Source organism: Cetorhinus maximus, chromosome 4 (genome assembly GCF_964194155.1).
Source record: "Cetorhinus maximus chromosome 4, sCetMax3.hap1.1, whole genome shotgun sequence".
Lineage (NCBI taxonomy): Eukaryota > Metazoa > Chordata > Chondrichthyes > Lamniformes > Cetorhinidae > Cetorhinus > Cetorhinus maximus.
The window spans coordinates 80,187,372-80,212,906 of NC_135882.1; the positions used below are offsets into that span (position 1 = coordinate 80,187,372).

A 25,535-nucleotide genomic window follows, 5' to 3' on the forward strand; every position below is an offset into this window, starting at 1 on the left:
TTTTAGCATTGAATGCTACACATAGGTTTAAAGAAAATATAGAAGTTCTCTCAATGGTTCATTAGAATAAAGGCAGCTGAATCTGAGAATCTATGCTGTTCCTGTCTTTGTTCTGCTGAATGGGAGAAAAAAAAATGGAATGAAAAAGGGAGAAAGGAGAATTCCTACTCCTGAAATCCAGTCAATCACTGTTCAAAATATACACATGGAATTAGATAAGTAGAGATCAAGCTCATTTGTGAATCTCTTCCTCCTTCCCAAAACCACCCCATCTCTCCTATTTAATTAGTCTATCAACAATAAGCATCTAATTTCTAGAGAAAGATGAGAGCAACAAAAAAATTAAGGGCATTTTTAATAAACAGCAGGAGTTAACATGTTTTCAAAATAGGGGAGAAGAGAAAGATCGGTGTCTTTACATTTTTTTTTCTGTCTACACCTTGGGACTGGCACAACATATCATTGCAAGACTCTACCTCTGCCATGTAGCGTCTGTAGTCTTGTCGAAGTTCCTCCTTCAATTTCTGTTTCTTCAGATCATATTCCAATCCAAGTGGCAGGCTTAACCCATAGTTTTCTTCTGAAAAGAGTTTGTTTTTAAAACACACAATTTCTGTATCTTATTGTTGCATATTCATGTATACTTCAGTTACGAAGATAGATTGGAGAAAGGGGACTCTTCCTTGGAGAAGAGAAGATTGAATAGATTTGATACAAGTATTTAAAATCATGAGGGGATTGGACAGAGTAAATAAGGAAAAATTGTTCCCACTGGTAGAAGGTTTGAGAAAAATACAGTGCAGTTTAAGGTAACTAGCAAAAGAAGCAATAGAGACATGAAGGAAAGCTTTTTCATGCAGCAAGTGGTTGGGATCTGAAATGCATTGTACCAGAGTATGGTGGAGGCAGGCGAGAAAAAATTGAATTATTACCTGAAAAGGAAGAATGTGCAGGGCTACGGGGTGGGTGGGGGCAAGTGGCATTAGGTAAATTGCTCCTTCACAAGCCGGTGCAGACACAAAGGGCCGAATGGCCGCCTGTGCTATAACAATTCTGCAATTCATGCTTTTGAGTAAAATAACATGCAAAAAACAAGTATTTTAAAATAGATGTTTAAATCATGCACTTCGGGATTGAAGTTTGACAAGTTTTATTACAATACTAAACATGTCTGTCAAAAGCATATAAAGTTTTGAAAAATGATAAACCCAAAATCTAACAAGAATATTAAATCTACATTATCCGTAAAATTAGTGATGTAAACTGAGCAGAATTTTAGAATGAGGATCAATGTTAGCGTGGACTAGTTCAACCAAACATTCTGCTTCTGCATTCTAATTTCAATGCAATGCTATGTCATCATGGAACTGAATTTAACAGCTTGTATTGAAATAGCTAACCAATATTGTTCATGTACACAAGGAAAACAAGCATCTCAACAAAGACCAAAGATTCTGCCCGAGGCATTCATGTTCAGAACAGTTCAGTCCAACACCGAAAGCTACATTTACCCACTGGGCCACAATAGGGAGGATAGAATTATTTTCCAGTGTGTTGCATGTTATCTGTACTGTACCTTCAGATATGCCACTCTGTAGATTTTCTTTCATAGACTGAATACCTGGAAGAATATTTCCTTTATCTATGGGGTCTGAAGTTTGATCGGTTTTATTGATTGGTTCTGAAGAAATGGTCTAGAAAAAAAAAATCAAGTTATAAGAATAGTTTGAGACAATTCCAGTTGATATATCAGGAAGACAATGTAAATTGTATATTAATTTTGTTTAATTGTATGCAGTTGGTGGGCATTAACAAGGGAGTCACTTGTGCTCCTATAAACAGGCTGAAACTGAATTTTTCCAGCATTTTCTGTTTTTATTTCAGATTTCCAGCATTCATGATATTTTGCTTCAAACTATGGTTGTTGGGTTAGGATGTCCATGTTTGTAATATCAAAAAAAACTTATAAAAGTGCGTAAAGATTGGCTCCAATTCTATCCTAGACCACCGGGATTTCAGGGCCATGGTAGCAGAGAATGACTGCCCAAAGGTGAAGGCTGGGAGCCAAGAAAAAATTATTTCAGACACGTAACTAAAATCCTAGCAGCCATTGTGAAAATGGCAGAATGAAAGTGCAAAATTATCAGGGTATGATTACTCTTCAAGGCTCTTGGAGTCAGAACCATATGGTCAGTGGAAGAATGAAATGAATATATGGTCACGGGTTACAACCCTACCAATAAAAAAAAAACAAGGTATGACCTTAACATTGTCGCCTTCCAAAAATAAGTAAAATCTGAAGTATTTTGAGAGATGTATGCCTGTCAGTTGGATAACAATGAAGGTTTGGAACTTATATTTGAGCTCCTGTATGAAATATACAAGAAAGACAATCTGCTAAATGCCTATGTGGCATGGTCAGAATTTGATAACCTTCAAAAACAGATGGTCAGTCCATGGAAGAACATATCTTTAATTTTAACAAATTGTATTAAAGATTGATGAAATTCAATTTAGGGATCCCTGAATCAGTATTAGTATTTAAATTAATGGATTGTGTGAAGGCGCTTCACATGGATAGGCAACTGGTACTAACAGGTGTTTGGTTCTCACTGTTGGATCAGCTCTCTGTAGCCTTGAAAAACTCCTGGAAAAGGGTCATCATTCCAGCTTTCATGGAACAATTGAGACAGTCCGCAGCGACAAAAATAGAAGACGCAACGATTGCCAGATTTTGAAGTAGTTCAGATACCAGACACATCCATCCATACAACAGAAGGATTAAAGACAGGCATAATGAGGATGAAAGCACCTTTAGCAGATCTGCCTATTACAACAGAAGCAAAAATTGGAACAATAATATGCAAATGAATCCCAGGAATGCTCAAGAAAGAGTTTCAGGTGCTTCAGGTGTGGCTTCATGTCACATTATCTGGTGAACTGCACAAAGCAAAGAGGCAGGCTCATTGAAAAGTGACACATGACAAAGAGAATTCAGAGGAAGAGGGTGAAGATAATGATCAATCCAAACAAATATTGGTCAAGAATTTTATTCCTGTGATGAATGTGTTAGTTGTTATTTCCTTTAACTGTACAGTACTAGATAATACTTGTACTTCGACAGTAGGGTGAACAGATTGATAAAATGTTATTATGACTAAGACAACACAGGGTTAATGGATATTAAAGACTATTTGCTTAGGTTTGACAATGACAACATATTGAGATCACTAAAGGAAATTAAAATTCCACGTATCATAACTAAAATAAGTCATTTTATAAGTGCTGCCATAGTCTCTAGCGAAATATCTATGCTGTTGAGTAAACCTTCTACGTAAAAGGCACAAATGAAACTTGACATGAAACATTAAAAGAATTACATCTGGGTAAATGCATAAAATTCCCATCCATAGGTGACCCCCCCCCAGAACATGAAACTATTTTTAATGTTTGACATGCTAATCTTGCTGTGCAGCTAGTTTCATATATATTTCCGATAGGCAAGAATAGGAAATGTCCTTTAATTTGGGAGGCTAAGGAAGTATACAGGGCTGTTAAAAGTACTGGTTCTCGTGGAGGCAGTGGATATGAGATTTATTTGTATAAATTGTATTTATAGACAACAAAGTTTTTGTTTTAAAAAGTGAAACGTTGCGGCGTACTTCTGTCAGTTTATTGCTGGGTGTCTGGATTTCTTCTTTAAACATTAATGCTCCCCAACAGGATCGTAACACTATTTCCTATAATCACATTTAGGTAACACAGCCGTATTTTTCCATTGTAAATTCTAAGCCCACATTTACGGCAGAAACAAACACTCTATTCTGTAATTTCATTCTCTGGCCACTTGGTGGTATATTGCTCAAAATACTCAAAAGGCTGAGGTATACCAGTTTTCACTAGAGAATAGAAGATTGATAAGGGATGAAGATCCACATTTATGCAATTGCTGAAATACAGAAATGTTCCATAATAACATTAGGAAAAGTTGCCTCAACCTCCCAGAGCAGCATATGTCAAAAGCAAACTATTCACTCCTCTAGAAACCAACTGGAAGAATATTAAGTTCTAAAAGAGAGATACTTTTTATCTTGCATTTATCACAACAAACACAAGAATGGCAAATTTCAAACAATCTCAAATATTCATACTCCAGGAGAAAAGGGGTGCTGATTGGTTGGCAAGTCAACTCTGATTGGCCGAGGGGCTACCCATGCTCCCCATGCTTCCGGGTAATTCAGGCACAAGAATTGAGCATATTCCTTTTGTTTGCCGAGAACGGATCTTAGCAATTGAATGTATTTCACTTCTAGCAAGCCTAAATGAGGCATGTTACGAGATTGACTGATTATGTTAAATTGATTGTTAGGGAAGCAATTAGCACAAATGAGTTTTCAGTAAGTGCTGCCCAAGCGCAGAATCACATCTAACAGTAACCATTTTGTTTTAGGTTTTGCAAGTGCGGACTGGTTGAGCACTGTCTGTACTCTATTACAAATAGCCGGGGGAACATGTTGTTTGATTCGATCAGCCAATCGTTGGGATGTATGGCCTACGTACTTGGCACTGCACTGGCACCAAACATTATACATGACATTGCTGAGTTTTGTGGCAGGCAGAATGTCTTTTGGGGCTGATGGCAGCATCCCATTAGTGGAAAATACCAGCTGCATCACCACTGCATAATAGCAGCATGATATGGCTTGTTTAATATGCTGTTCAAATTTTTTGAGTTAATTTGCCTTTCCAAGGTAATTTGAGATAGACCAGGCACTTTTCAGGTCCAAAAGTGGCGGTTTTTGGCCCCTTTCCCAGTTTGTGCAATACAGAGCGATATGATCAGGAAAGCCATTGTACTGCAACTTTGACGCGCTCTATTTCTACATTGGGCTTGCAAAGTGAGCAAATGGCTCGGGCCACATTTACAAGATTGCTGATAAGGTCAATTTTTATAGCGTGTGGAACTGTACAAATCCCAATGCATATATTGACCAGCGAAGGTAGGCTTGCAATAAACAGAAGTGGAGAAACCATTAGCAGATTTCTGAACTAAATTGAGGTATAAATTTTTCAAATATATTGAGGTATAAATTGTTGTGATCGTTAGAAATTTGGCATTCTTGTGTTTGTTCTTATGAGTGCAAGATGAAAAGTTTCGGCATCTCACCTTTCAGCAAGTGACTGTTTCTAAGATTAAGTTGAATATTATAAACACTGCTTTCTACAGCACTATGACAATGAAAACGTCATCAATAAAACACAACAATTCATAGGCTGTAATATTAAAATGACATCCTGCGTATTCCCCTCCCATCTTTCACTCCTTAAACTGAGCTCATTAAAAACTCTGCTGCCCTGTAGGTTTACTCAATTGATGCCTGGAATGGGTGGGTTGTCTTATGAGGAAAGGTTGGACAGACTGGGCTTATTTCCAATGGAGTTTAGAAGAGTGAGGGGTGACTTGATTAAAGTATACAAGATCCTGAACTGCCTTGACAAGGTAGACGTCAAAAGGATGTGTCCTCTTGTGGGTGAGTCCAGGACTAGGGGGCACTGTTTTAAAATTAGGGGTCACCCTTTTAGGGCAGAGATGAGGAGAAATTTTTTCTCAGAGGGCTGTGCGACTTTGGAACTCTGCCACAGAAGGTGGTGAAGGTGGGGTCATTGGATACTTTTAAGGCAGAGGTAGATAGATTCTTGTTAGGGAAGGGAATCAAAGGTTATCAGGGTTAGATGGGAATGTGGAAATTGAAACACAAGATCAGCCATGATCTTATTGAATGGTGGAGCAGGCTCGAGGGGCCAAATGGTCTACTCCTGTTCCTATTTCTTACATTCTTATGTTTTTATACCTAAACCATACTAAGTCCCATTCACTTATTATCTCCTGTACTGCATTGGCTGCCAGTCCACCAATGCCTCAGTTTTTATATTCAAATCGTTTCATGGCCTCCATCTCCTTACCCCATAACGACAAGTTTTACCACCCTCCAAAAACTCCATACTCCTCCAACTCCTGTGTTTTGTGCATCCTCACATCCTTCTCCCCATGACTGGCGGCCGTACCTTCAGCTGACTGGGCTGTAAGCTCTGGAATTCTCTTTCTAAAAGTCTGACTAACCATCTCTCTCTCCCACTCTCTCTCACTTAAAGGGTGGAATTTTCCACCCCATGGCGAGCTATTCAAAAGTTCATAGACTTCGGTGGGAACGAAGATCCCGCTGGCAGGAGGGACCAGAAAATTACAGTAAAGATGCGACTTAAATTAATCTCTGACCAACCTTCTGTTCATCTAATGACTAAATGTCACATTGCCAATTTTTATCTGATAATGTACCCATGAAATGCCTACTAGGTTTAACACTATTAAAGGCACCTTATAAATGCAAGCTGCTGTTGTTGCATTAACTTCTGTGTGGGGCAATCAAGATTTTTTTAAACATCTGTTAATTTACCTCCTTTAGGGGATTTAAGCAAATAAAGATCTTGCATTCATGTATGTCCTCAGGATGCCTCAAACAATTTACAACCAAAGGATGACTTTCGCACGAGACCATGTTCTGGACAAATGCAGCAGCCATTTTATACAACAAAGTATTCAAACAGCAAATACATGAACGGCCAGATTTCTTTTTGGTGTTGCTCATTGAGAGAAGAATATTGGCCAGGACAGAAAAAGAACTTTGTGCTCCTCGTCAAATAGAGTCAACAGCTCTATTATACGCGCACAGAGAGCAGATAAGACCTTAAAATACAACACCTGCAGCAATGCAAGCACTCCTTCAATCCTGAACTGAAATTTCAGCCCAAAATCCATACTGGAAGTCACAACCTTATGACCAACTCTCATCTATGAGTAAGGTTAAAGCTGAGTTTTACTTGAGGTTGCACATTATTCTTCCTAGCAGGACTGAGTTTACCAGCAGGCTGTTCCCTAGGGTTGATTTAGACTATATTTTGCCAGTTTACTGCAAAGCAGCTTTGCACTGTAACTTTAATGTTGGGGTGAAGTACATCTAGTGCAAGGGGCTGGGAGGGGGGGTAAGGAGAAGATGCTGGTGATGGCAGGAGTTAGGATTTTGAGCCAGCAACAGTGAAGAAACAATGATATATACTTCCAAGTCACAATGGTGTGTGGCTCGGAGGGGAACTCGCAGGTGGTGATGTCCTGGTGTCCCCATTCAGCACAGGGTGAATAAGATTACAGTTTAGATAGGATTAGATAAGATTAGAGCCATACAAATAATATGGTTACAGGAGCAGGTCCGAGGCTAAGAATCATGCAGCAAGTTAACTCACCTCCTGACTCCCCAAAGCCTATTCATCATCTACAAGTCTCAAGTCAGGAGTGTGACAGGATACTCACCACTTACCTGGATGAGTGCAGCTCCCACAACACTCAAAAAGCTTGACACCATCCAGGACAAAGCAGCCTGCTTGACTGACATCCCATCCACAAAAAATATTCACTCCTCCACCACCGTCACACAGTGGCAGCAGTGGCACAAGATGCTTTGCAGAAACTCACCAAGGCGCTGTAGGCAGCAGCTTACAAACCCACAACCACTATCATCTAGAAGGACAAGGGCAGCAGATACATGGGAACACCACCATATGGAAGTTCCCATCCAAGCCACTCACCATCCTGACTTGGAAATATATCGCCATTCTTTCACTGTTGCTGTGTCAAAATCCTGGAACTCCCTCTCTAACAGCACTGTGGATGTAGCTACACCACAGACTGCAGTAGTTCAAAAAGGCAGCTCACTACCACCTTTTCGAAGGCAATTAAGGATGGGCAATAAATGCTGGCCTAGCCAGCAACGCCCACATACCATGAATGAATTTTTAATAAGTTGAATGTGTGGCTTAAAGATTGGCATGGGAGAAGTATGTTTCAGTTCATGGGGCACTGACACCAGTACTGAGGAAAGACAGAGCTGTACCAGTGGGATGGCCTTTACCTGAACCGCGTCGGCACCAGGGTACTGGCGAATCATATAACAAGGACTGCAGAGAGGGGTTTAAACTAAATAGTTTTGCATGGGGGATGGTGTTCGCTTGAATAGAGATTTGGAAAGTTAAAGAGAAAGGACAAGGCAATAGTGCAGGACAATAATATGGGTATTGATAACCTGAATTTGATAGAAAGGGACAGAGCATACAAACATTAGGGTACACCAGCAAATAAGGTCAGAGGAGCCAAAAACAGTAAAAACACTAAATTAAAGGCTTTTTTTCCAAATGCTCACAGCATTCGTTACAAGATGGAAAAATTGATAGCACAAATAGAAATAAATTAGTATGATATCATAGCCATTAGAGAATGGTTCAAAGTTGATCAATGCTGGGACCTGAATATTCAAGGGTTTTTGACATTTCAGAAGGACAGGAGGAAAGAAAAAGGAGGTGGGGGTACCTCTGTTAATAAAGGATGCGATCAGTACAATAGTGAAAAATGATCTTGGTTCAAATCGTTTGAGTAGAGATAAGAAATAGAAAGAAAAGAAGTCACTGGTGGGAGTAATTTATAGACCCTCAAACAGTAGATACACAGTAGGACATAATATACATCAACAACACTGGCTTGCAAGAAAGGTGCTGCAATAATCAGGGGTGGCTTTAATCTTCACATCGATGGGACAAATCAAATTAGCATAGGTAGCCTGGAGGATGACTTCATAGAGTGTATCTGGGACAGTATCTTAGAACAATACATTCTGGAACCTATTAAGACCAAATTATTTTGGACCGGGCAATGTGTAACACGACAAGGGGAGGCGGTGGCATAGTGGTAATGTAACTGGGCTAGGAATCCAGAGGCCCAGGCTAATACTTTGGGGACATGGGCCCAAATCCTGCCAAGGCAGCTGGTGGAATTTAAATTCAATTAATAAAATCTGGAATATAAGTTAATTGTTGTTACTGAGACTATCAATTGTAAAAACCCATCTGATTCACTAATGTCTGTTAACGAAAGAAATCTGCCGTCCTTACCTGGTCTGGCCTACATGTGTCTCCAGATCCACAGCAGTGGTTGACTCTTAACTGCCCTCTGAAATGGCCTTGCAAGCCATTCAGTTCGACGGCAATTAGGATCAGGCAACAAATGCTGGCTTTACCAGCAACGTCCACATCCCATGAAAGATTTAAGAAAAAATTAAAAACCTCATAATAAAAGGATCCAAGAGTGGTCATAACATGGTGAATTTCAACTCAATTTGTGGGTCCATAACTAGTATCTTAACCTTAAATAAAGGCAAGGGTATGAAAGAATTCGCTAAAGTGGACTGGGAAAATAGGTTAAAAGGGAAGGGAAGGCGGTAGAGAAGCAATAGCAGATATTTAAGGAAATACTTCATAATTCTCAAAGATTTTTACTCCATTCAGGAAAAAAACTCAACAAGAAGGATGCACTATCCATGGCTAACTAAAATTGTTAAGGATGACATCAAATTGAAAGGCAGAAAACACTGCGAAGATTAGTGGTAGGCCAGAAGATAGGAAAATTTCTGAAACCAAAGACAACCAAAAAAAAAGTGTGAAATTGGAGTATGAGGGAAAATTAGTAAGAAATACAAAAGCAGACAATAAAAGCTCCTATAAGTATTTTAATACGAAAAGAGTAGTTCAAGTGAGCATTGGGCCCTTAAAGCGTGAGACTGGAGAATTAATAATTGGGAACAACGAAATGGTAGAGGCTTTGAACAATTACTTTGTACCTGACTTCAGAGGACACAAAAAGTATATGAACATACAAAATAGAAGCCATTCGGCCCCTCAGGCCTGCTCTGCCATTCAATAAGATCATGGCTGGTCTTGTTCAAATTCCACATTCCCATCTATCTCCATTATCCTTCAATTCCCTTGCCTAACAAGAATCTGCCTTAAATATATTCAATGACCCCCACCTCCACCGCCTTCGGAGGCAGAGAGTTCAAAGTCGTAAAACCCGCTGGGAGAAAAAATTCTTCCTCATCTCTATCCTAAAAGGACAGTCCCTAATTTTAAAATGGTGCTCCCTAGTTCTGGACTCACCCACAAGAGGAAACATCCTTCCCATGTCCACCTTGGCGATAGCATTCAGGATCTTATATACTTCAATCAAGTCACCCCTCACTCTTCTAAACTCCATGGAAACAAGCTCCATTTGGTCTAACCTTTCCTCACAAGAAAACCCACTCATTCCAGGTATCAGGCATCTTAAAGGTAGTAGAAAATCAAGAGGCAAAAAGGGACGGAGAAACCCATAGTGAATATTGCTGAAGAGAGTCACAATGCCAAAGCGTTTTTCCTTGCACTCATCAGAACAAAGGATAGTTTCTATTGTTCCATTGCCTTCTCCATGGCAACGTCTCAGCCCAATCAGCGCCCTTTTCTCCTGTAGTATAAGTTGTAGTGATCATTTGATAGCTGGCATTTTTGAGTTTGTCCTGATGAGTACAAGACGAAAAGTTTCAGCAACATGTCTCTCTTTCCAGCAATATTGTTCTGTAAAATGACTATAAAGTAATGGGAAAAGGAATGGAACTTAAGGCTGACAAGTCCCCAAGACTTGATGGTATGCATCCCAGGGTCTTAAAAGAAGTGTCTGTAGAGATACTGGATGCATTGGTTGTAATCTTCCAAAAACCCTAAAGTCTGGAAAAGTCCCAGCAGATTGGAAAACCACAAATGTATCCCCTCTATTCAAGAAATGAGGGAGAATGAAAGCAGGAAACTATAGGTGAGTTAGCCTAAAGTCTGGCCTTTGGAAAATGCCAGAATCCATTATTAAAGAGTGTGATATTGAGGAAATCATAATACAATCAAGCAGAGTCAACATGATTTTGTGAAAGGGAAATAGAGTTTGATAAATTTGAATGGGTTCTTTGAGGGTGTAACAAGCAGGGTGAATAAAGGGGAACTAGTAGCTGTGGTGTATATGGATTTCCAAAAGGCATTTGATAAGGTGTTGCATAAAATGTTACCACACAACAGCTTATGGTTTTGGGGGGTGATATATTAGCATGGGATAGACAGAGAGTAAGGATAAATGGGTGATGGAAATAGAGCTAGTTTAAGTTAGTTACATTGGTATTTGTTGGTGTTAGGAATGAGTTTTAGGTTCAAAGTTTAAGTTTAATTTGTATTTCTGTATGTGTGTGTTAAGAAAGGTCAAATTGAGTTGTAGTTTCACTTTAAAAAGGTGCCTGCATTTCTAATGACGTTTTTTACAACTGTTGCAGCTAAGGTATACAAGGAAGGGTGGAAGAATTGGGCTGTTGCCTAGCAACAGGGCCCAGAGAGGCAGGTCCCTCCCACAAACACACACACAAGAACTAGAGAAACAGCAGTTATAAGCAGTTTGAAGCCAGGACTCGAGAGAGAGCTGCAGATTTCCCAAAAGAACCAACAGGTCCCAAGACCAAAGGAGTGAGGCAGAAACAGGGGAAAGTCCCAAGAAGGCTTGCTAGTCAAAGGAAGGACAGGAACCTGGAAAAGGTGCTGTGAATTTAAGAGTGAAGGGCAGAGAGAAAGGCTCCCAAGCTTCAGATTTAAAGATACAAAAGCTGCAGAAAGCAGATTTAAAGCAAGAACAGCTTGCAAGAGAAAAGAAGGTCCAAAGAGATGGCTGAAGGTCTGTAACTCTTTGCTATAGGCAGGTGAAGCAGTAGTAGTACTGTTAACGTTGAGTAGGTGATAGTGCGTGGAAGACAGCTTGAATGTATGTGGTAACCTAGGAAAGAGGGACATCAGAAGGAGAGTTCACAACCCTGGAGGTGAACCCTTGTGGAAGGCATTGGAGAGAAAGCGTCAGTTTGTGGGGGGGCGAGTTCATGGAGAATGGAGATTGGAAACCCTCATCTGAAGGACGGAGCTCATTGAGACTGGTTGGCTTACGGTGTGACAAGTGTCTGGGGGATGTTGAGGAGAGATCCATAGCATCTGGTTGAGGTGGCATCTGTCACTTGGTTTCAGAGTGGTGGGTCTGACCACAGGGTGCCTATTGGTTTACATGGACTGTGTACTTACTGTGGACATTAAAGTATAAGATAGCTTTTGTAACAAAAACAGAAAATGCTGGAAAAACTCAGCAAGTCTAACAGCCCATCTGTTGAGAGAAAAACCAAGTTAATATTTCAAGTCCGTATGACTCTTCTTCAGAGCTTTGTAATGATGGTTATCCTTAAAAATCTGTATATATCTGTAAAGGTATAGTTGTTGGTGAAGGAGTATGGTAATATAGTTAATCTTTTCTTGTTTAATAAATGTTTTATTCTTATGTTAAAAGTTCATAAGCTGACTCCTGTGACTGTTCAGTGGCTAGTCTCCACATATCTAAACAAACAAATTAAAGTTAGGATCTATAAAGCTGGGTTCCACTATGGGATCAGGCTTGTCCAGGGGTAACCTCAGCTGGGATCATAACAATGGGTCATTTTCAGAATAACAAACTGTAACTAGTGGAGTGCCACAGGGATCAGTGCGGGAGCCTCAACTGTTTGCAAACTATATGAATGACTTAGATGAAGGAACCAGCTATATTGTAGCCAAATTTTCTGACAGTATGAAGATAGGCCAGAAAGCAAGCTGTGAGTAGGATACAGAGTTTTGCAAAGGGATAGAGGTAGGTTAAGTGAGTGGGCAAAAATATGGCAAATGGGATATAATATGAAGAAATGTGAGGTTCTCCACTTTGGCAGGAATAGAAAGCAGAATATTGTTTAAATGGAGAGAAACTACAGAACACTGCATTACAGATGAATCTGGGTGGCCTTGCACATGAATCACAAAAACTCAGCATGCAGGTACAACAAGTTATAGGAAGACAAACGGTAGAGAAATCTTAATTCAACTGTACAGGGCATTGGTGAGATCACACCTAGAGTATGGTGTGTAGTTTTGGTCACCTTACTTAAGGAGGGACATACTTGCATTGGAAACAGTTCAGAGAAGGCTCACTAAGGTGATTCCTGGGTTGAAGGGGTTTGTCTTATGAGGAAAGGTTAAGCACATTGGGCCTATACCCTTCGGAGTTTAGAAGAATGAGAGGTGATTAGTATGTTCTTAGTATTGCTCAACTAAAACAGAATTTATAATAATTCTGCAGAGGCCTCTAAAACAAGAGCTTTATTGGAACACATCTTACTACTCTGGTTATATCTTCCATGAGGCTGCACAAGAGAGAGCAAACCATGTGAAGCTGCATCATTTCCTGTAATGTACACAGTATCTGATTAGGATATTAAACAGTTAGATTTAACCAATTATATTACATCTCCCCACAAGTCTCCAATTCCCATTTATACACTGTGAAGATCAAACAAACCACGACTTTAAGAAATGCAACACACCAGCGTTTAATCTTGTTTTTTTCCCTTGGGTCCTCTTCTTTGCTCCATTCTTTCTATAGGGACAGCGGTTGTGGCAGTTTCACCTATCTACCCAAGCGGGTCCTTACCTCCCTTGGAGGAGATTGGGGGTTTGAGTCCTCCGACTGGTCTATCAGACCCTGTTGGGCAGGTGGAGAATTGGTAGATGACTCAGGTTCACCAATCAGGTAGTCATCTTGACTGGTGGATGAACACAGCATCTCTGCTAAGTTAGGCTGAGTAGATGACTGCTTTCACGGGGTAGGAAGCTGCTTCTGTATGGCAACAAGCACACGCCTGTTCTGTCTCACCGTACTGTGCTCTGTTTGGATGAGGTCGGACCGTGGATAAGGTGTCTGTTCAACACTTGCCTGTGGTGAGCTTGGTCTTAGATCCAAACTGGCTCTCCTTTGGGGGTAGGTTGCATGCCTTATGTCATGAAACTATAATAATTTTCATAATATTATTGTAATTTATTGTAAAGGTAGGTTAAAAGTGGGGTTTGAATTAGTTTCTGTGTAGGTGTGTGTGTGGGTTTTAATTGAATTACAGACAGCTGGTCTGATGTTTTGATGTATCAGAAGGGAAACTAGGTTTGAAATGCTAAATATGTAAACATGGCTGAAGTTTTAGAATGCGAGGTACGAAGAACATTTGCATTTTTAGATAAACTAAAGTCGTGAATTTCAAAGAGATGGTAAGGTGTTACACCTAGCCATAAAAGGCTAAGCCAAACAGTGTGTTTATTTTTCCCAAAGATTACTGATAATATGAGAGTGTTATGAAAGATTTATATTATGGAAAAAGTAAAGTTGCAAAGACATATTGGGAGAATGAGATTTACATTAAAAAGGGAGAAACCTGTATAAAGGAGATGAGGCTATGTGTAAGAAGGCGGCATTCTAAGATCCAACAAATGTGAAAAGCCTCCAGCCTTTACGTACCAAGCTGCGGTCTCCAAGAATCAAAGCTAAGAGAATTCACTTTGAATATCACTGTCCAGGGTATTGTGTGCTTTGCCTGGGTCTGTTGAAAACTTTTGTTGTTTTACTGTTGCCTTAACGGAGGTGTAACTGGAGATTACTTAGAGGCTTTAGGAGTTATCATAGCAGTAATTTGTTGACCTATGTGCTTAAAATCATATTTTTTAAATACGTGTTTAACTTAATTTTGTAAAAAACCTCTAAGACTCAGTGGACTTATTACTATTGAATTCAAGGCACACATCTCAAAATAAAAATACAAATTTGCAAAACAGTTGTGGCAGCTTTTTCAAGTTTCCCTCTGGGATTTGAGCAGCTCAGCATTTACCATCCACTGTGCCATAACACTTGTGACATTTGTCATAGTTCCACATCTGGCTGTAATGATATTTGTCCTTTGTCTCTCTCACTTTATCCAAGTAATCAACTTGATATGTGCACATAAGAGTAGGGAATTGAGCTCCCAGTCTTCTTATGAGGAGTTCACATGGTGCTAAACCATTTTGGAGTGGAGCTGAACAATAGCTTAGAAGTGGAGTTCAAGGTCATCTTTCTTCTTCAGCAATGCTTTCACTGTACGCACTCCTCTTTCAGCTTCACTGTTGGCTTCAGGGTATCTTGGTGAACTCATAATATGTACAAATCCATACAATGCCAGAAACTCCTTAAAACAGCCATTGACAAACTGCAGACCATTGTCTGAGGCTACAATGCCTCAGATTCCATGTGTTGCAAAAATCTCCTTCAACAATGTAACTGCTTCAGACATGTGATCCTGCAGCTGCTTTGACTTTTATCCATCTGGAGTAGTAGTCCATTATGATCAAGGACATCTGACCTCTGTGTTCGAAGAGGTTCATCCCAAGACTGTGATGAGAAAGAAGGTGACATCAACAGTTCTCGTCTCCTTACGATGAATAGTATAAGTATTACAGTATAAAATCGTCTCTTCCAACAATTTTCAGAGACCTAGGCACCAAATGAGGAGGCGGGAGCGTAGTGGTTTTATCGCTGGACTAGTAATCCAGAGACCAGGGTAATATAATGGGGACCTGGGTTCAAATCCTGCCAAGGCAAATGGTAGAATTTGAATTCAATCAAAATCTGGAATGACCATGAAAAGTGACGACGAAATCGTCTATTGTTGTAAAAACCCATCTGGTCCACTAATGTCCTTTAGGGAAGGAAATCTGCCATCCTTACCTGGTCTGGCCTACATGTGACTCCAGGCCCACCAGCAATGTGGTTGACTCTGTAATGCCCTCTGAAACGGCCTAGCAAGCCACTCAGTTGTATCAAACTGCTACAAAGACTCAAAAAAGGAATGAAACCTGATGGACCACCGGCAATGACCTAGGCACCGGAAACAACAATGACAAACTCAGCCCTGTCGACTCCACAAAGTCCTCCTTACAGGGGGCAAGTGCCAAAAGTGACAGCTGTCTCACAGACTGTCTCACTGACATAGTCATCCTCACGGAATCATATCTTACAGATAATGCCCCAGACATCACCATCACCATGCTGGGTATGTCCTGACCCACCGGCAGGACAGGCCCAGCAGAGGTGGCGGCACAGTGCCATACAGTTGGGAGGGAGTTGCCCTGGGAGTCCTCAACATCAACTCCGGACCCCATGAAGTCTCAGGGTATCCGGCCAAACATGGGCAAGAAAACGTGCTGATAACCATGTATCGCCATCCCTCACCACTTGGAGGAAGCACTGAGGGTGGCAAGGGCACAGAACGTACTCAGGGTGGAGGACTTCAATGTCCATCAGCAAGTGTGGCTCAGTAGCACCACGACTGATCGAGTCCTAAAGGACACAGCTGCTAGACTGGGTCTGCAGCAGGTGATCAGAGAATCAACAAGAGGGAAATACATACTTGACCTCAGCCTCACAAACCTGCCTTCCGCAGATGCGTCTGTCCAAGGCAGTATCGGTAGGAGTGACCACCACACAATCCCATCTCCACATTGAGGATACCAGCCCCGTCCCCAGAACTTGCCACGCCCCTAGCCAAGCTGTTCCAGCACTGCTACAACACTGGCATCTACCTGGCTTTGTGAAAAATTGCCCAGGTATGTCCTGTACACAAAAAGCAGGACAAATCCAACCCGGCCAATTACCACCCCACCAGACTACTCTCCATCTTCAGTAAAGTGATGGAAGGGGTCATCAACTGTGCTTTCAAGCAGCACTTGCTTAGCAAGAACCTGCTCACTGATGCCCAGTTTGGGTTCCGCCAGGGCCACTCAGCTCCTGACCTCATTACAGCCTTGGTTCAAACATGGGCAAAAGAGCTGAACTCGAGATGTGAGGGGAGAGTGACTGCCCTTGACATCAAGGCAGCATTTGAACAAGTGTGGCATCGAGGAACCCTAGCAAAACTGGAATCAATGGGAATGAGAGAGAAAATTCTCCACTAGTTGAAGTCATACCTAGCACAAAGGAAGATGGTTGCAATTGTTGGGAGTCAGTCATCTCAGCTCCAGGATATCACTGCAGGAGTTCCTCAGGGTAGTGTCCTTAGCCCAACCATCTTCAGCTGCTTCATCAATGACCTTCCTTCCATCATAAGTTCAGGAGTGGGGATGTTAGCTGATGATTGCACAATGTTCAGCACCATTTATGACTCCTCAGCTACTGAAACAGTCTATATCCAAATGAAGCAAGACCTGGACAATTTCCAAGATGGGCTGACAAGTGGTAAGTAACATCCGCGCCACACAAGTGGTAGCAACGACCATCTCCAACAAGAGAGAATCCAACCATCGCCCCTTGACATTCAATAGCATTACTATCACCGAATCCCCCACTATCAACATCCTGGGGGTTACCATTGACCAGAAACTGAACTGGACTAGCCATATAAATACTGTGGCTACAAGAGCAGGTCAGAGGCTAGGAATCTTGCAATGGGTAACTCACCTCTTGACTCACAAAAGCTTGCCCACCATCCACAAGGCACAAGTCAGGAGTGTGATGGAGCATTGTCCACTTGACTGAATGAGTGCAGCTCCCACAACACTCAAGGATCTTGATACCAACCAGGACAAAGCAGCCTGCTTGATTGGCACCCCATCCACAAACATTCACTCCATCCACCACCAACGCACAGTCGCAGCAGTGCGTACTATCTACAAGATGCACTGCAGGAATTCACCAAGGCTCTTTAGACAGCACCTTCCAAACCCATGACCACTACCATCTAGAAGGACAAGGGCATCAGACACATGGGAACACCACCACCTGAAAGCTCCCCTCCAAGTCACTCACCATTCTGACTTGGAAATATAGCACCGCTCCTTCACTATTGCTGGGTCAAAATCCTGGAATTCCCTTCCTAACAGCACTGTGGGTGTACCTACACCACAGACTGCAGCAGTTCAAGGCAGCTCACCACCACCTTCTCCTGGGCAATTAGCGATGTGCAATAAATGCTGGCCCAGCCAGCGAAGCCCACATCCCGTGAATGAATTTTTTAAAAAAAGAATATTTTGCTCTGGTTCGACATTTTGTGATGCTCAAATCGCTTTCATCCACAGACTTCACATTCAACTGCTTTGTTCAACAGGGTCTACACAAATTCTCATAGATCCCAAGCACCAGCCTGTTGGTTCTGTCACAGTTGAAATAATCCCTGCTTCAACATAGAGTCAATCTCCATCTTTACTTTTGGCAAGAGTGGATGAGGAACTTTCCTGGGCAGAGATATACTGGCTTTGTTCTGGATGGACAGTGCATAGTATGTTGTCTTCAGCTTTCCTAGTCCTGGAAATAGCTCCTTTTTGGGCTGATATTCTTGGCTTTCCTGTTCCTGGTTCACTAATGTCCTTTAGGGAAGGAACTCTGTCGTCCTTACCTGGTCTGGTCTACATATGACTCCAGACCCACAGCAATGTGGTTGACTTTTAAATGCGCTCTGAAATGGCCTAGCAAGCCACTCAGTTGTAATAAACCACTACAAAGACACAAAAAAGGAACGAAACCGGACGAAACACCCGGCATCAACCTAGGCACTGGAAATGACAATGGCAATCGCAACCCTGTCAACTCTGCAAAGTCCTCCTTACTAACATCTGGGGGCTAGTACCAAAATTGGGAAAGCTGACTCACAGACTAGTCAAGCAACAGCCTGACATAGTCATCCTCACGGAATCATGCCTTACAGATAATGTCCCAGACTCCACCATCACCATCTCTGGGTATGTCCTGTCCCACCGACAGGACAGACCCAGCAGAGGTGACAGCAGTGGTATACAGTCAGGAGGGAGTTGTCCTGGGAGTCCTCAACATCGACTCCGGACCCCACGAAGTCTCATGGCATCAGGTCAAACATGGGCAAGGACCCTCCTGCTGATTACCACGTACTGTCCTCCTTCAGCTGATGAATCAGTGCTCCTTCATGTTGAGCACCACTTGGAGGAAGCACTGAGGGTGGCAAGGGCGCAGAATGTTTTCTGGGTGGGAGACTTCAATGTCCATCACCAAGAGTGGCTTGATAGCACCACTACTGACCGAGTCCTAAATGGCATAGCTGCTAGACTGGGTCTGTGGCAGGTGGTGAGGGAACCAACACGAGGGAAAAACATACTTTACCTCATCCTCACCAACCTGCCTGCCGCAAATGCATCTGTCCATGACAGTATCGGTAGAAGTGACCACTACACAGTCAGTGTGGAGACGAAGTGTCACCTTCACATTGAGGATACCCTCCATCGTGTTGTGTGGCTCTACCACCATGCTAAATGGGACAGATTTTGAACAGGTCTAGCAACTCAAGACTGGGCATCCATGGGCACTGTGGGCCATCAGCAGCAGCTGAATTGTACTCGAACACAATCTGTAACCCCATGGCCTGACCTACCCCCAACTCTGCCATTACCATCAAGTCTGGGGATCAACCTTGGTTCAATGAAGAGGGCATGCCAGGAGCAGCACCAGGCATACCTAAAAATGAGGTGTAAACCTGGTGAAGCTAGAAAAAAAGACTACTTGCATGCCAAGCAGAATAAGCAGCAAGTGATAGACAGAACTAAGCGATCCCACAACCAATGCACTGTGTGCAGTCCTGCCACATTCAGTCGTGAATGGTGGTGGACAATTAAACAATTCAGTGGAGGAGGTGGCTCCACAAATATCCCCATCTTCAATGATGGATGAGCCCAGCACATCAGTGCAAAAGATATTGCTGAAGGATTTGCAACAATCTTCAGCCAGAAGTGTCAAGTGGATGATCCATCTCGGCCTCCTCTGGAGGTCCCCAGCATCACAGATGCCAGTCTTCAGCCAATTCAATTCACTCCACGTGATAGCAAGAAATGGCTGAAGATACTGCAAAGGCTATGGGCCCTGACAACATTCCGGCAATAGCACTGAAGACTTGTGCTCCAGAACATAATGGTGCCCCTAGCCAAGCTGTTCCAGTACAGCTACAACACTGGCATCTACCCATCAATGTGGAAAATTGCCCAGGGTATGTCTGGTACACAAAAAGCAGGACAAATCCAACCCGGCCAATTACCGCCCCATCAGTCAATTCTCCATCATCAGTAAAGTAATGGAAGGGGTCATCAGTGCCATCAAGCAGCACTTGCTTAGCAATAACCTGCTCACTGATGCCCAGTTTGGGTTCCACCAGGGCCACTCAGCTCCTGACCTCATTACAGCCTTGGTTCAAACAAGGTCAAAAGAGCTGAACTCCCAAGGTGAAGTGAGGGTAACTGCCCTTGACATCAAGGCAGCATTTGACCGAGTCTGGCATCAAGGTGCCCTTGCAAAACGGGAGTCAATGGGAATCAGGGGAAAAACTCTCCGCCGGGTGGAGTCATACCTAGAACAAAGGAAGATGGTTGTGGTTGTTGGAGGTCAGTCATCTCAGCTCCAGGACATCACTGCAGGAGTTTCTCAGGGTAGTGTCCTAGGCCCAACCATCTTCAGCTGCTTCATCAATGACCTTCCTTCCATCATAAGATCACAAGTGGGGATTTTGCTGATGATTGCACAATGTTCAGCACCATTCGCGACTCCTCAGATACTGAAGCAGTCTTTGTCCAAATGCAGCAAGACCTGGACAATATCCAGGCTTGGGCTGACAAGTGGCAAGTAACATTTGCGCCACATCTCCAACAAGAGAGAATCTAACCATCGCCCCTGGATTTTCAATGGCATTACCATCACTGAATCCCCCACTATCAACATCCTGGGGGTTATCATTGACCAGAAAATGAACTGGACTAGCCATTTAAATACTGCGGCTACAAGAGCAGGTCAGAGGCTAGGAATCCTGCGATGAGTAATTCGCCTCCTGACTCCCCAAAGCCTATCCACCATCTACAACGCACAAGTCAGGAGTGTGATGGAATACTCCCCACTTGCCTGGATGAGTGCAGCTCCTACAACACTGAAGGAGCTGGACACCATCCAGGACAAAGCAGTCCGCTTGACTGGCATCACATCCACAAACATTCACTACCTCGACCACCAATGCACAACAGCAGCAGTGTGTAACATCTACAAGATGTACTGCAGAAACTCACCAAGCCTCCTTAGACAGCATCTTCCAAACCCATGACCATTACGATCTAGAAGAACAATGGCAGCTGATAGATGGGAACATCACCACCTGGAAGTTCCCCTCCAAGTCACTCACCATCCTGACTTGGAAATATATCGCCATTCCTTCACTGTCGTTGGGTCAAAATCCTGGAACTCCCTTCCTAACAGCACTGTGGGTGTACCTACACCACATGGACTGCAGAGGTTCGAGAAGGCAGCTCACCACCACCTTCTCAAGGGCAACTAGGGATGGGTAATAAATGCTGGCCCAGCCAGCAAAGCCCACATTCCATGAATGAATAAAAAAAACTCTGCAAATCAGATGCAAGTTGGTACGGGCCTTCCTTCTCAAAAGTGAACAACTCTGTATGTGATTCAAAACCAATGTTTCTGTGATTTGTTTCTCTCGATCTTGGAGGGTTGCCTTCAGTTCCACTATGACCTTGAGTTCTATCCCTCTCGATCCATGTAGTTTTATTTTGCAAGACAGCTGAAGGGAGCTTCTCTCCAACCACTGGTTCAGAATCAGAAAGAACCAAAACCGCTGCAAACGTGTCTAACTTAAAGTGCATCTTGTTTCCCTCCACGAGGATATCAGCACTCAGTAGTTTCTGCTTGGTTCCTGCTTCTCTCCAAAGAATGGCACCTCAATATCATGAAGATCATTTACTTCATGGATCTTACCAGTTTCAAAAGCTTTTCTTTATATGTATTCTGCACAGACTTCTTGCTACCACACAACCTGGAAGTGGCCCATTTTTCCATATAAATAGATTTTGGCCTCTTTGGTAGAGCAGATTTCACACCTGTGTTTTTCCCTGCCACCAATTACTGCTACTTAGCTGGGACTGTTGATGGACGTTCTTCCTGCCTCCCCCATTTTTTTACGACAGCTTCTGTTTTTAAATTTGAGTACTGTACTCAGTCAGCTGCCATTGAGATATGATTTCCCTGGTCACCTCAGAATCACAAATCTATTTTGCTTCCTGACCTCAGTTTGTCTTCTCAGTTGGATTGCCTTTGCTAAGGTTAGATCATCTCTCAACTGCAAATGGTCAGGCAAGGCATCATCCAATACTCCCATGACAATTCTGTCTCTGACCAGCTTATCCTTTAAGGTGCCACACCCAAATTATTCTGCAAGTCTATATAGGTCATTTATAAATTCATCCACATTTGCCTTTTGACATTGGCTAAGTTTGTTAAATTTAGTCAGCTCAACAACATTCTCAGATTTAAGAATGCATCAAATGTAATACTTCATTGCAACTCGCTTTGGCGGGCGGGGGCGAGCCAGACGGCGAGGGCCGGGGCGGGGGCGAGCCAGACGGCGAGGGCCGGGGCGGGGGCGAGCCAGACGGCGAGGGCCGGGGCGGGGGCGAGCCAGACGGCGAGGGCCGGGGCGGGGGCGAGCCAGACGGCGAGGGCCGGGGCGGGGGCGAGCCAGACGGCGAGGGCCGGGGGCGAGCCAGACGGCGAGGGCCGGGGGCGAGCCAGACGGCGAGGGCCGGGGGCGAGCCAGACGGCGAGGGCCGGGGGCGAGCCAGACGGCGAGGGCCGGGGGCGAGCCAGACGGCGAGGGCCGGGGCGGGGGCGAGCCAGACGGCGAGGGCCGGGGCGGGGGCGAGCCAGACGGCGAGGGCCGGGGCGGGGGCAAGGAAGCGCGAGAGAGAGAGACGGCGAGGGAGCGCGAGAGAGAGAGACGGCGAGGGAGCGCGAGAGAGAGAGACGGCGAGGGAGCGCGAGAGAGAGAGACGGCGAGGGAGCGCGAGAGAGAGAGACGGCGAGGGAGCGCGAGAGAGAGAGACGGCGAGGGAGCGCGAGAGAGAGAGACGGCGAGGGAGCGCGAGAGAGAGAGGGACGGCGAGGGAGCGCGAGAGAGAGAGGGACGGCGAGGGAGCGCGAGAGAGAGAGAGAGACGGCGAGGGAGCGCGAGAGAGAGACGGCGAGGGAGCGCGAGAGAGAGAGAGACGGCGAGGGAGCGCGAGAGAGAGAGAGACGGCGAGGCAGCGCGAGAGAGAGAGAGACGGCGAGGCAGCGCGAGAGAGAGAGAGACGGCGAGGCAGCGCGAGAGAGAGAGAGACGGCGAGGCAGCGCGAGAGAGAGAGAGACGGCGAGAGAGAGAGAGACGGCGAGGCAGCGCGAGAGAGAGAGAGACGGCGAGAGAGAGCGAGAAAGAGAGACGGCGAGAGAGAGCGAGAAAGAGAGACGGCGAGAGAGAGCGAGAAAGAGAGACGGCGAGAGAGAGCGAGAAAGAGAGACGGCGAGAGAGAGCGAGAGACGGCGAGAGAGAGCGAGAAAGAGAGACGGCGAGAGAGAGCGAGAAAGAGAGACGGCGAGAGAGAGCGAGAAAGAGAGACGGCGAGAGAGAGCGAGAAAGAGAGACGGCGAGAGAGAGCGAGAAAGAGAGACGGCGAGAGAGAGCGAGAAAGAGAGACGGCGAGAGAGAGCGAGAAAGAGAGACGGCGAGAGAGAGCGAGAAAGAGAGACGGCGAGAGAGAACGAGAAAGAGAGACGGCGAGAGAGAACGAGAAAGAGAGACGGCGAGAGAGAACGAGAAAGAGAGACAGCGAGAGAGAGCGAGAAAGAGGGACGGCGAGAGAGAGAGAGAGAGAGCGCGACGGCGAGAAAGAGAGCGTGAGCCAGCGAGAGAGAGAGAGAGCCGCTGATAGAGGATGCAGAGATTTCCAAGGATGATACAAGAAATGCCTGGGTATGCAGATCAGGAAAGAATTGACAGGCTGGGTCTCTTCTCTCTCGAAAATAGGTTAATAGAGGTCTTTAAAATTATGAAAGGTTTGGATAGAGAGGGATGTAGTGAGAATGTTTCTTCTTCTGCAGAAGAAGAAACAAACTAGAGGCCATCAGTGTAATAGTCACCAAGGAATTCAGAGGAAACTTCTTCACCCAAAGACTAGTAGGAATGTGGAATATGTGGAACAGGGGGTGGTTGAAACTAATAGTATATATGCATTTAAGGCAAAACTAGGCAAGCATATGAGATAGAAGGGAATAGATGGTTACAATGGTAGATTTAGATGAGAAAATTTGAGGGGAGGCACGAGTGGAGCATTAACACCGGCAATGGCTGGTTGGACGAAATGGCTCATTTCTGTGCCATATATTCTATGTGATCCTACGTAATAAGGTCTGGAGCCAAGAGAACCTAGTGGAAAACAGACTGAGCATTGGTGAGCACACTATCGCTGACCAAATGCTGCTGGATAACACTGTCAACAACACCGTCCATCATTTTGGGGATGATTGAGAATAGGCTGATGGGGTGGTAATTGGCCAGATTGGAGTTCTCCTGTTTTTTGTGAATAGGACATATCTGGACAATTTTCCACATTGTTATATAGGTGCTACTGTTGTAGCTCTTTTGCAACAGTTTTTGTAGGGGTGCAGCTAGTTCTCGAGTATAAGTCTTCAGTACTACAGCCGGGATGACCTTTGCTGTATCCAGTACCTTAAGTTGTTTTTTGACATTACGTGGAGTGAATTGAATTAGCGGAAGGCTTGCATGTGTGATGATTGGATCCTCAAAGAGGAGGCCAAGGTAGACCATCTGCTCAGCACTTCTGGCTGAGGATGCTTGCAAATCCTTCAGTCTCCTCTCGTGCACTGACGCACTGGGCTCTACTGTCTCTGAGGATGGGGATGTTTGTGAAGCCTCCTCTTCCCAGAAGCTGTTTAATTGCCCACCACTATTCACAACTGGATGTGGCAGGACCCAGAGCTTTGATCTGATCGGTTGTTTGTGGGATCTCTTAGCTCTGTGTATAGCGTGCTGCTTCCACTGTTTAGCAATTATGTTGTAGTGTTGCAGTTTCACCAGGTTGGTACCTCATTTTTAGGTCTGCCTGGTGCTGTTCCTGAACTCACAGCAAAGTTGGCATTGGTAGAAAGCAGAATGAGAGCCTCATGGGTTGCATCACTCCACTTTGCTCTGGAGGCAATTTGGACATCATCACCTGATTTACACACCGCCATTTTTGCATCAAGAAAAAGGTGAAGCTATTTTGAGCAATGCTATACTTGTGCAAATGCACTGCTAACTGTTAAGTATATAGGACTGAGCTTATGTTCCCTATAAGCAATAAAACTGTTCCAAATTAAGTTCAACTTGATACAATGCACTTTCTGGATAAATGTTAGCTTGGTTTTCATTCGAGTCTTAAGTTAATGTGCTCCTCATCAATGTTCTTTTAATTTGTTTAGTGCTGTCAGAGGTCAAGCCTGACGCTCATTTCACAATTATTTTTGCTGTAAAGCATACTTGAAATCACTTTTCATCAGCGTTAAAAACTGTGTTATAACTCCCCATTGCTTAATTGAATTTTTTGTAATTTGCAGTTTTACATGATACTGCTTTAAGCTTATAAATGAAATTAGTATAATTTACAAAAGAAACATTTAATACAGTATTAGAGTTTTAGTCTGAGCCACAGATAAGCACAGTAGAATTCAATAAACATAAATTCTTATTTAAAATTGCCTTCAGAAATTGATGCAATTGCACCAATGTTTCCAAGTAAAACTTATATCAATACTGTTCCTATTTCAGCATTTAAAATTTAAAAGTAGACTTGAAATTGCATCTATCCATGCAGGTAATAGTGGGAAAATGCTTCTA

At 43.6% G+C, this 25,535-nt stretch overlaps 1 protein-coding gene across 2 annotated transcripts in view; it reads right to left on the bottom strand.

Annotated features, from left to right (window-relative positions):
- Positions 1 to 25,535, bottom strand: part of cspp1a (centrosome and spindle pole associated protein 1a) — a 192,648-nt gene that overhangs the window by 160,625 nt on the left and 6,488 nt on the right. For both annotated transcript variants that reach the window (XM_078540372.1, XM_078540371.1), the window contains exons 3-4: positions 1,577 to 1,694; positions 477 to 580 (exon numbers count right to left, since the gene is read on the bottom strand). In XM_078540372.1, the coding sequence (XP_078396498.1) occupies positions 477 to 580; positions 1,577 to 1,694 (222 nt within the window). The remainder of the gene's footprint in view (positions 1 to 476; positions 581 to 1,576; positions 1,695 to 25,535) is intronic.